General features: G+C 32.0%; 1 protein-coding gene across 1 annotated transcript in view; it reads right to left on the bottom strand.

Annotated features, from left to right (window-relative positions):
- Positions 1 to 12,742, bottom strand: part of TGM1 (transglutaminase 1) — a 45,502-nt gene that overhangs the window by 20,558 nt on the left and 12,202 nt on the right. Inside the window, exons 7-9 of the mRNA XM_062512354.1 lie at positions 11,312 to 11,590; positions 8,184 to 8,302; positions 1,218 to 1,325 (exon numbers count right to left, since the gene is read on the bottom strand). Of these exons, the coding sequence (XP_062368338.1) occupies positions 1,218 to 1,325; positions 8,184 to 8,302; positions 11,312 to 11,590 (506 nt within the window). The remainder of the gene's footprint in view (positions 1 to 1,217; positions 1,326 to 8,183; positions 8,303 to 11,311; positions 11,591 to 12,742) is intronic.

Below are 12,742 nucleotides of genomic sequence, written 5' to 3'. Positions count from 1 at the left end.
AAATCCCCAAAAATCCCCAAAAAATCCTAAAAAAAAATCTCCAAAAAAAATCCCTAAAAATCCCCAAAAAAATCCCTAAAAAATCTCCCAAAAAAATCCCAAAAAATCCCCAAAAATCCCCAAAAAATCCTAAAAAAATCTCCAAAAAAATCCCCAAAAATCCCCAAAAAATCCTCAAAAAATCCCCAAAAAATCAGAAAAAAATCCCCATAAATTCCCAAAAAATCCCAAAAAAATTCTGAAGAAATCCCCAAAAAATTCCCTAAAAAATCCCTAAAAAATCCCCAAAAAATCCCCAAAAATCCCCAAAAATCCCCAAAAATCTCCCAAAAAATCCCAAAAAAATCCCCAAAAATATCTCCAAAAATATCCAAAAAATCCCCAAAAAATCCCCAAAAAATCCTCAAAAAATCCCCAAAAAATCCCTAAAAATCCCCAAAAAATCCTCAAAAAATCCCCAAAAAATCCCTAAAAATCCCCAAAAAATCCCAAAAAAAATCCCCAAAAAAATCCCCAAAAATCCCCAAAAAATCCCAAAAAAAATCCCCAAAAAAATCCCCAAAAATCCCCAAAAAATCCTCAAAAAATCCCCAAAAAATCCCTAAAAATCACAAAAAAGTCCCAAAAAAAATCCCCAAAAAAATCCCCAAAAATCCCCAAAAAATCCTCAAAAAATCCCCAAAAAATCCCCATAAATTCCAAAAAAATCCCCAAAAAATCCCCAAAAAATCAGAAAAAAATCCCCATAAATTTCCAAAAAATTTCCCTAAAAAATCCCTAAAAAATCCCCAAAAAAATCCCTAAAAAATCCCCAAAAAATCCCCAAAAATCCCCAAAAAATCTCCCAAAAAAATCCCAAAAAATCCCCAAAAATATCTCCAAAAATATCCAAAAAAATCCCCAAAAAAATCCCTAAAAAATCCCCAAAAAATCCCCGAAAATCCCTAAAAAATCCCCAAAAATCCCCAGAAATCCCCAAAAATCTCCCAAAAAAATCCCAAAAAATCCCCAAAAATCCCCAAAAAATCCTAAAAAAAAATCTCCAAAAAAAATCCCTAAAAATCCCCAAAAAAATCCTGAAAAAAAATCAGAAAAAAATCCCCATAAAAATCCCCCCCTCCCCCCACCCAGGATTTCCCCTCCCCTTCCCCCCTCGCTCTCATCAAATCCCGGGAATTTGCCCAAAATTCCGGGATTTCACGGCGGGAATTTCTCACCATGGCCGACACCACCCTGGCCACCATGACGGGGTCGCCGCGGGCGCTGTGGGGCATCCCCCGGCGATCCAGGATGAACAGAGACGCCTCCAGAACTCCGGGCTCGAACTGCGACCGTTCCCGAAAAAAAAAAAAAAAAAAAAAAAAACAACCAAAAAAATTCCCGGAATTCCCAAAAAAATTCCCCCCCACCGCAAAAACGACAAAAAAAAAATTCCGACGGAAAACGAGCGAGATTTGAGGGAAACGCGTTAAAACGGCGACGAAACGGCTCGTCCGATGGGAATTAATTTTGGGATTTTTTTGGGAATTTGGGATAGGAAATTTTGGGAAAGGAGCCATAAAAATCTTGGAATTCCTAAAATTCCCAAAATTTCCCAAAAATTCCGGAGAAAATCCGGCAAAAATTTGACCAAAATTTGAGCGAAATCCGTTAAAATGGCGCCGAAACGGCTGCTCCAATGTGAATTAATTTTGGGATTTTTGGGAATTTGGGATCCCAAAATTTTGGGAAAGGAGCAGAAAAATCTTGGAATTCCTAAAATTCCCAAAATTTCCCAAAAATTCCGGAGAAAATCCGGCAAAAATTTGACCAAAATTTGAGCGAAATCCGTTAAAACGGCGCCAAAATGGCTCCTCTAATGTGAATTAATTTTGGGAATTTTGGGAATTTGGGATCCCAAATTTTGGTGGAAAAGCCCAAAATCTTGAAATTTTCAAAATTCCCAAAAATTCCCAAAAATTGCCAAAAAAATTCCGACCAAAATCGAGCAAAATTTGAGCGAAATCCGTTAAAATGGCACCAAAATGGCTCCTCCGATGTGAATTAATTTTGGGATTTTTGGGAATTTGGGATCCCAAATTTTGGGAAAGGAGCAGAAAAGTCTTGGAATTCCTAAAATGCCCAAAAATTCCCGAAAATTCCGGAGAAAATCCGGCAAAAATTTGACCAAAATTTGAGCGAAATCCGTTAAAACGGCGCCGAAACGGCTGCTCCGATGTGAATTAATTTTGGGATTTTTGGAAATTTGGGATCCCAAATTTTGGGAAAGGAGCAGAAAAATCTTGGAATTCTCAAAATTCCCAAAAATTCCCAAAAAAAAATCCGTCTAAAAACAAACAAAAATTTGAGCGATATCCGTTAAAACGGCACCGAAACAGCTGCTCCAATGTGAATTAATTTTGGGATTTTTGGGAATTTGGGATCCCAAAATTTTGGGTGGAAAAGCCCAAAATCCTGGAATTCTCAAAATTCCCAAAAATTCCCAAAAATTCACAAAAATTCACAAAAATTCACAAAATTTCCAAAAAAATTCCGACCAAACTCGAGCAAAATTTGAGCGAAATCCGTTAAAATGGCACCAAAATGGCTCCTCCGATGTGAATTAATTTTGGGATTTTTGGGAATTTGGGATCCCAAATTTTGGGAAAGGAGCAGAAAAATCTTGGAATTCCTAAAATTCCCCAAATTTCCCAAAAATTCCGGAGAAAATCCAGCAAAAATTTGACCAAAATTTGAGCGAAATCCGTTAAAACGGCGCCGAAACGGCTGCTCCGATGTGAATTAATTTTGGGATTTTTGGGAATTTGGGATAGGAAATTTTGGGAAAGGAGCCGTAAAAAATCTTGGAATTCTGGAAATTCTCAAAAGATTCCCAAAAATTCCGGAGAAAATCCGGCAAAAATTTGACCAAAATTTGAGCAAAATCCGTTAAAACGGCGCCGAAACGGCTCGTCCGATGTGAATTAATTTTGGGATTTTTTGGGAATTTCAGATCCCAAATTTTGGTGGAAAAGCCCAAAATCCTGGAATTCTCAAAATTCCCAAAAATTCCCAAAATTTCCAAAAAAATTCCGACCAAAATCGAGCAAAATTTGAGCGAAATCCGTTAAAATGGCACCGAAATGCCTCCTCCAATGTGAATTAATTTTGGGATTTTTGGGAATTTGGGATCCTAAATTTTGGGAAAGGAGCAGAAAAATCTTGGAATTCCTAAAATGCCCAAAAATTCCCAAAAATTCCAAAGAAAATCTGGCAGAAATTGACCAAAATTTGGGCGAAATCCGTTAAAACGGCGCCAAAACGGCTCCTCCGATGTGAATTAATTTTGGAATTTTTGGGAATTTGAGATCCCAAATTTTGGGTGGAAAAGCCCAAAATCTTGGAATTCTCAAAATTCCCAAAAATTCCCCCAAAAATTCCCAAAGATTCCCCCCCCAAAAAAACCCCCAAGAGGATTTTTAGGAGTTTTTTTTTTAGGGTAAAAAAATCGGATTTTTGGAATTTTTTGGGGATTTTTTTAATGGGGAAAAATCAAAATTTTGGGGTGAAAAAAGCAAATTTTTGGTCAATTTTTTGGGTAAAAAAAGTGAAATTTTGGGACTTTTTTGGGGATAAAAATCTGATTTTTTTTGGTTTTATTTTTATAAAAAAGAGAATTTTTAAAATTTATTTTGGGGATAAAAATGAGATTTTTTGGGGGTGAAAAAAGTGAATTTTTGGGACTTTTTTGGGCTAAAAATATGATTTTTTGGGGCTTTTTTAACAAAAAAAGTGAATTTTAAAAATTTTTTTTTGGAGTGAAAAATCAAAACTTTGGGGTGAAAAAAGCAAATTTTTGGTCAATTTTTTGGGTAAAAAAAGTGAAATTTTGGGACTTTTTTGGGAGAAAAATCAAATTTTTGGGGTGAAAAAAGCAAATTTTTGGTCTTTTTTTGGGTAAAAAAATTTTTTTTAGTTAAAAAATTAAATTTTTTTTGCCTAAAAAATCTGAGGTTTTTGGTGATTTTTAAATGTAAAAAATCGGATTTTTTTGGGCTAAAAAATCAAATTTTTTTGCCTAAAAAATCAAAACTTTTTGCCTAAAAAAATCAAAATTTTTTTGCCTAAAATTCAAATTTTTTCCGGCTAAAAATTCAAATTTTTTTCCCAAAAATTCAAATTTTTTCCGGCTAAAAATTCAAATTTTTTTGCCTAAAATTCGAATTTTTTTTGGGCTAAAAAAATTCAATTTTTTCCTTTTTTTTTTTTTTTTCCCTTGTTTTTTATTTTTAAATCACGATGGAAAAATTTATTTTATTTTTATTTTTTATTTTTTATTTTTTGGGGTGAATCTCCCTGAAATTTTATTTTATTTTAATTAATATTTTATTTTAATTTATATTTTATTTTACTTTAAATTTTATTTTATTTTTTAATTTATTTTTTATTTTTTATTTTATGTTTTATTTTATGTTTTATTTTATATTTTATTTTATATTTTATGTTATATTTTATTTTATATTTTATGTTATATTTTATTTTATATTTTATTTTATATTTTATGTAATATATGAATTTATATTGTATTTTTATTTTCTTTATATTTTATTTTATGTTTTATATTTCATATAAAGTTTATTTTTATTTTTATTTGTTTTTATATTTTATATTTCATTTTACATTTCATATTTTATTTTATATTTTATATTTTATATTTTATAAGTTATATTTTCTGTGACATTTGATTTTATATTGTATTTTATTTTCTTTAATATTTCATATTTTACATTTTAATTTAAATTTTATATTTTATGTGACATATTTGATATTTGATACTTTATATGTTATATTTTATATTTTATATATTATATTTTATATGTTATATTTTATATGTTATATGTTATATATTATATTTTATGTTATATTTTATATGTTATATTTTATGTTATATATTATATTTCATATGTTAAATTTTATATGTTATATTTTATATTTTACATGTTATATTTCATATGTTATATGTTTTATTTTATATGTTATATATTATACTTTATATGTTATATTTTATATATCATATTTTATATTTTATATTATATTTTATATGTTACATTTTATATTTTACATGTTATATTTCATATGTCATATGTCATATGTTTTATTTTATATGTTGTATTTTATGTTATATTTTATATTTTATATGTTGTATTTCATGTTACATTTTATATTTTATATGCTTTATTTCATATGTTATATGTTTTATTTTATATGTTGTATTTTACCTGTTACATTTTATATTTTATATTCTATATTTAACATTTTATATGTTATATTTCATATGTCATATGTGCTGTGTTATATTTTCTATGTTTTATTTTATATGTTATATTTTATACTTTATATTTTATACTTTATATTTTATATGTTTTATTTTATATTCCACATTTTATATTTTACATGTTATATTTCATATGTCATATGTTTTATTTTATATGTTGTATTTTATGTTATATTTTATATTTTATATGCTATATTTTATATGCAATATTTGATATTTGATATTCGATATGTTGTATTTGATATTTTATAGTTTGATATTTGATACTTCGTATATGATATTTTATATGTTATATTTAATATTTGATATTTTACATTGGATATTTGATATTTGGTATTTTATATTTGATATCTCATATTTTATATGTTCTATTTTATATTTTATATTCGATATTTTACATTTGATATTCGATATTTGATATTCGATATGTTGTATTTGATATTTTATAGTTTATATTTGATATTTGATATTTTACATTCAATATTTGATATTTGATATTTTATATTTGATATCTCATATTTTATATGTTATATTTTATATGTTATATTTTATATTCTATATTTGATATTTTACATTGGATATTCGATATTTCACATTGGATATTTGATATTTTACATTCGATATTTCATATTTTACATTTGATATTTCACATTGGATATTTCATATTTTACATTTGATATTCGATATTTGATATTTGCTATTTCACATTGGATATTTGATATTTTACATTCGATATTTCATATTTTACATTTGATATTTCACATTGGATATTTCATATTTTACATTTGATATTTGATATTTGATATTTCACATTGGATATTTGATATTTTACATTTGATATTTCACATTGGATATTTCATATTTTACATTTGATATTTGATATTTGATATTTGCTATTTGATTTCTTTTTGGGGTGTTTTGTGTCCTCACCTGGCCATAGTTCCAGCACCTCTCTGCGATTCGCTCCTCGGTGCCGGAGAAAATGCCTGGGGCTGTTCTAGTTCATATTTGACATTGGATATTTCATATTTGATATTTGACATTGGATATTTCATATTTGATATTTTATTTTGTCTGAGGGTGTTATATTTTATATTTGATATTTTATATTTGATATGTTATATTCTATATGTCATATTTTATATGTCATATGCTACATGTTATATTTTATATGTTTATATTTTATATGTGATATTTGATATTTGAGATGTTATATTTGATATTTCATATTTTACATTTGATATTTGATATTTTACATTCGATATTTGATATTTCACATTCGATATTTGATATTTTACATTCGATATTTGATATTTGCTATTTTACATTGGATATTTCATATTTGATATTTTATATTTGATATGTTATATTCTATATGACATATTTTATATGTCATGTTACATGTTATATTTTATATGTTGTATTTTATATGTTTATATTTTATATTTTATATGTGACATTTGATATTTGATATTTCACATTGGATATTTGATATTTTACATTCAATATTTCATATTTTACATTTGATATTTCACATTGGATATTTCATATTTTACATTTGATATTTGATATTTGATATTTGCTATTTCACATTGGATATCTGCTATTTGATTTATTTTTGGGGTGTTTTGTGTCCTCACCTGGCCATAGTTCCAGCACCTCTCTGCGATTCGCTCCTCGGTGCCGGAGAAAATGCCTGGGGCTGTTCTAGTTCATATTTGACATTGGATATTTCATATTTGATATTGGACATTGGATATTTCATATTTGACATGTTATATTCTATATGTCATATGGTACATATTATATTTTATATGTTGTATTTTATATGTGATATTTGATATTTGAGATGTTATATTTGATATTTCATGTTTTACATTCGATATTTGATATTTCACATTTGATATTTCATATTTTACATTGGATATTTCATATTTGATATGTTATTTTGTCTGGGGGTGTTATATTCTATATGTTATATTTTATATTTGATATTTTATATGTTATATTTTATATGTTGTATTTTATATGTTTATATTTTATATTTTATATTTTATATGTGACATTTGCTATTTGACATGTTATATTTGATATTTTATAGCTTACATTCGATATTTGATATTTCACATTGGATATTTGATATTGGATATTTTACATTCAATATTTGATATTTTACTTTGGATATTTGATATTTTACATTCGATATTTGATATTTTACATTCGATATTTCATATTTTACATTTGATATTTCACATTGGATATTTCATATTTTACATTTGATATTTGATATTTCACATTGGATATTTCATATTTTACATTCGATATTTGATATTTTACATTCGATATTTGATATTTCACATTGGATATTTGATATTTCACATTGGATATTTGCTATTTCACATTGGATATCTGATATTTGATTTTTTACATTCGATATTTGATATTTTACATTCGATATTTGATATTTCACATTGGATATTTGATATTTCACATTGGATATTTGATATTTCACATTGGATATTTGCTATTTCACATTGGATATCTGATATTTGATTTTTTACATTCGATATTTGATATTTTACATTCGATATTTGATATTTCACATTGGATATTTGATATTTCACATTGGATATTTGCTATTTCACATTGGATATTTGATATTTTACATTTGATATTTGATATTTCACATTGGATATTTGCTATTTCACATTGGATATTTGATATTTTACATTCGATATTTCATATTTTACATTTGATATTTCACATTGGATATTTCATATTTTACATTTGATATTTGATATTTGCTATTTGCTATTTCACATTGGATATCTGCTATTTGATTTCTTTTTGGGGTTTTTTGTGTCCTCACCTGGCCATAGTTCCAGCACCTCTCTGCGATCTGCTCCTCGGTGCCGTAGAAAATGCGGCCGCTCTCGTTGAGCACGTACTCGTCCAGGTCCCTGCAGTTCTCCATGTACACGGAATCCTCTGGGGGGAAAAAAAAATCCCAACCAGAAAATAAACGAAATGGAAATAAAGATGTGAATGTAAAGATTAATAGGGGGCAGGGGAAAAAAAAAAAAAAAAAAAAAATGGGGAAAAAAAATTTAAAAAAAAAAAAAAAAAGAGGAAAAGAAGAAAAAAAAAAAACGGAAAAAAACAAAAAATAAAAATAGAAATAGAAAGAGAAAGAGAAATAGAAATAGAAATAGAAATAGAAATAGAAATAGAAATAGAAATAAAAATAAAAATATCACTATGAATGTCAATGTAAATATAACTATAAATGTAAAGGCAAATATAAATACAAATATAAATACAAATATAAACATTTATATTAATAACAATATAAATATAAATATAAATATAATTATAAATATTAATAACAATGTAAATATAAATACAACTACAAATACAAATATAAATATAAGTATATATATAAATATAAATATAAATATAAATATAAATATAAATATAAATATAAATATAAATATAAATATAAATATAAATATAAATATAAATATAAATATAAATAAAAATATAAATATAAATATAAACCAAAAACAAGAAAAAAAACAGGAAAAAAGAAAAAATTAGAAAAAAACAGGAAAAAACCAAAAAAACAACAACAACAAAAAAACAAAACGAAAATAAAAATATGACTGAAAATATTAATAAAGAACAGGGGGAAAAATGTAAAAAAAGAAGAAAAAATGAGGAAAAAATGGAAAAAAAAAACCCGAGCAGAACCCTAAATATAAATATAAGTATAAATATAAATATAAATATAAATATAAATATAAATATAAATATAAACCAGGAGAAAAAAACAAAATTAAAAAATAAGAAAAAATGAGGAAAAAAAGGAAAAAAAATTAAAAAAAAACCAAAAAACAAAAAAAGCAAAACAAAAACAAAACAAAACAAATTTAAAAAAAAAAAAATTTCCCCAAAATATTTTTCCCAATTTTTCCCCAATTTCCCCCAAATTTTTTGCCAATTGTTTCCCAATTTCTCCCCCAAACTTTTCCCAATTTCTCCCATTTTTTTCCCAATTTTCCCCCCAATTTTTTTCCCAATTTTCCCCCAATTTTTCCCGAATTTCCCCCCATTTTTTTCCCAATTTTCCCAATTTTTCCCCATTTTTTTCCCAATTTCTCCCCAGAATTTTTTCCCATTTTCCCCCAATTTCTCCCCAATTCCCCCCCATTCCTACCCCAATCTTTTCCCAATTTTCCCCCATTTTCCCCCATTTTTTTTCCAATTTTCCCCCCAATTTTTTCCCATTTTCCCCCAGTTTTTTCCCAATTTCCCCCCAATTTTTCCCGAATTTTTTCCCCAATTTTTCCCCAATTTTTTCCCAATTTCCCCCCAATTTCCCCCCATTCCCTCCAGAATATTTTCCCAATTTTCCTCAATTTCCCCCATTTTTCCCCAATTTCCCCCATTTTTCCCAATTTTTTCCCAATTTTTCCCCTTTTTTTCCCTCATTTTTTCCCAAATTTTTCCCCCAATTTTTTCCAAATTTCCCCCAAATTTCCCCCCATCCCTCCCCCAATCTTTTCCCAATTTTTCCCCAATTTTTCCCCCATTTTCCCCCAATTTCCTCCCGATCTTTTCCCAATCTTTCCCCAATGTTCCCCCATTTTTCCCCAATTTTCCCCCCAATTTTTTCCTCCAATTTTCCCCCAATTTTTCCCAATTTACCCCAATTTTTCCCCAATTTTTTCCCAATTTCCCCATAATTTTCCCCCATTCCCTCCCCATTTTTTTCCCAATTTCCCCCCAATTTTTTCCCAATATTTCCCCCAATCTTTTCCCAATTTTCTCCAATTTCCCCCCATTTTTTCTCCAATTTTTCTCCAATTTTTCCCCAATTTCCCCCCATTTTTCCCATTTCCCCCCATTTTCCCCCAATTTTCCCCAATTTTCCCCCCATTTTTCCCCTACTTTCCCCAATTTTTCCCCCATTTTTCCCCAATTTCCCCCCCATTTTCCCCCCATTTTTCCCCATTTTCCCCCAATTTCCCCCCAGTGTTTTCCCAATATTTTTCCCACTTTTCCCCCAATTTCCCCCCATTCCCTCCCCAATCTTTCCCCAATTTTCCCCCATTTTCCCCCAATTTTTCCCCCATTTCCCCCCCATTTTTCCCCTACTTTCCCCAATTTTTCCCCCATTTTCCCGCAATTTTCCCCCAATATTTTCCCAATTTTCCCCCCATTCTCCCCCCATTTCCTCACATTTTTTCCCCCATTTTCCCCCCAATCTTTCCCCAATTTTCCCCCATTTTCCCCCCATTTCTCCCCCATTTTCCCCGCATTTTTCCCCCAATTTCCCCCCAATATTTTCCCCCCATTTCCCCCAATTCTCCCCCCATTCTCTCCCCATTCTCCCCCCCATTATCCCGCAATTTCCCCCCAATGTTTTTCCAATTTTCCCCCATCCCCCCCATTCCCCCCCCATTCCCCCCACATTCCCCCCCATCCCGCCCATTTCCCCCATTTCCCCCATTCCCCCCATCCCCCCCATCCCCCCATCCCGCCCATTTCCCCCATTCCCCCCATTTCCCCCATTCCCATTTCCCCCCATCCCCCCCATCCCCCCCATTCCCCCCATCCCCCCATTTCCCCCCATCCCCCATTTTCCCCCATCCCCCCCATCCCTCATTTTCCCCCATCCCCCCCATTCCCCCCATTCCCCCATCCCCCCCATCCCCCCCATTTCCCCCATTCCCCCATTTCCCCCATTCCCATCCCCCCCATCCCCCCCATTTCCCCCATTCCCCCATTTCCCCCATTCCCATCCCCCCCATCCCCCCCATCCCCCCCATTTCCCCCATTTCCCCCATTCCCCCCATCCCCCCCATCCCCCCATCCCCCCCATTCCCCCATCCCCCCCCCCCATTTCCCCCCATCCCCCATCCCCCCATCCCCCCATCCCCCCATCCCCCCCCCATCCCCCCATCCCCCCCACCCCCCAAGCCCCGCCCATCTCACCTGCACACCAGGGGTTGAACAGCACAACCACCTCGTTCTCCGCCTCGAACGGCGCCGCGAACTCCCCGACCTCACTGCGCGTGCGCGCGCTCAGCCGGTACCGCCCGATGGGCGCCGAGGGCGGGGCCGTCAGCCCCACCCACAGGGCGCGGTCGCTTCCGGCCGCGCCCGGCACAGGCTCGGCCACGCCCTCGTCCAACTCCGCCCTCCAACCTGTGGCCGAGGCCCCGCCCACCGGCACCAGCACGTGCGTGCCCTTGGCCACCTGTGGGGTGGGGCCTGCGGGGAAAGGGGAGGGACGGGAAGTGACGTCAGCGAGGGGCGGGGCTCAGCTGACGTCATGGGGGTGGGGGCGCGGCTCGCCCGCGCAGGGGAGGGGATTTCACCCAGAATTCCCAAATTTCCCAAAGAATTTTTCTGGATTTGACCCAGAATTCCCAAATTTCCCAATAAATTTTCTTGGATTTCATCCAGAATTCCCAAATTTCACAAAGAATTTTTTGGATTTGACCCCAAAATTCCCAAAAAATTTATTTGGAGTTGACCCCAAAATTCCCAAATTTCCCAACGAATTTTTTTTTTATTTGACCCAAAATTCCCAAATTTCCCAACGAAATTTTTGGGATTTGACCCAGAATTCCCAAATTTCCCAAAGAATTTTCTGGATTTGACCCAAAACTCCCAACGAATTTTTTGGATTTGACCCAGAATTCCCAAATTTCCCAACGAATTTTTTGGATTTGACCCAAAATTCCCAAATTTCCCAAAGAATTTTTGGGATTTGACCACAAAATTTCCCAACAAATTTTTTTGATTTGACGCAAAATTCCCAAATTACCCAAAAAATTTTTTTGGATTTGACCCAGAATTCCCAAATTTCCCAACGAATTTTTTGGGATTTGACCCCAAAATTCCCAAATTTCCCAAAAAATTTTTTGGATTTGACCCAAAATTCCCAAATTTCCCAACGAATTTTTTTGGATTTGACCCAGAATTCCCAAATTTCCCAACGAATTTTTTGGGATTTGATCCAGAATTCCCAAATTTCCCAACGAATTTTTTGGGATTTGACCCAAAATTCCCAAATTTCCCAACGATTTTTTTTGGATTTGACCCAAAATTCCCAAATTTCCCAACAAATTTTTATGGATTTGACCCCAAAATTCCCAAATTTCCCAAAAATTTTTTGGATTTGACCCAGAATTCCCAAATTTCCCAACAAATTTTTTGGGATTTGACCCAGAATTCCCAAATTTCCCAACGAATTTTTTGGATTTGACCCCAAAATTCCCAAATTTCCCAACGAATTTTTTGGATTTGACCCAGAATTCCCAAATTTCCCAAAGAATTTTTTGGGATTTGACCCAGAATTCCCAAATTTCCCAACGAATTTTTTGGATTTGACCCCAAAATTCCCAAATTTCCCAAAAA

This window comes from Cinclus cinclus, chromosome 36, assembly GCF_963662255.1.
Source record: "Cinclus cinclus chromosome 36, bCinCin1.1, whole genome shotgun sequence".
NCBI lineage: Eukaryota > Metazoa > Chordata > Aves > Passeriformes > Cinclidae > Cinclus > Cinclus cinclus.
This window is presented reverse-complemented; position numbering and strand designations above follow the sequence as displayed.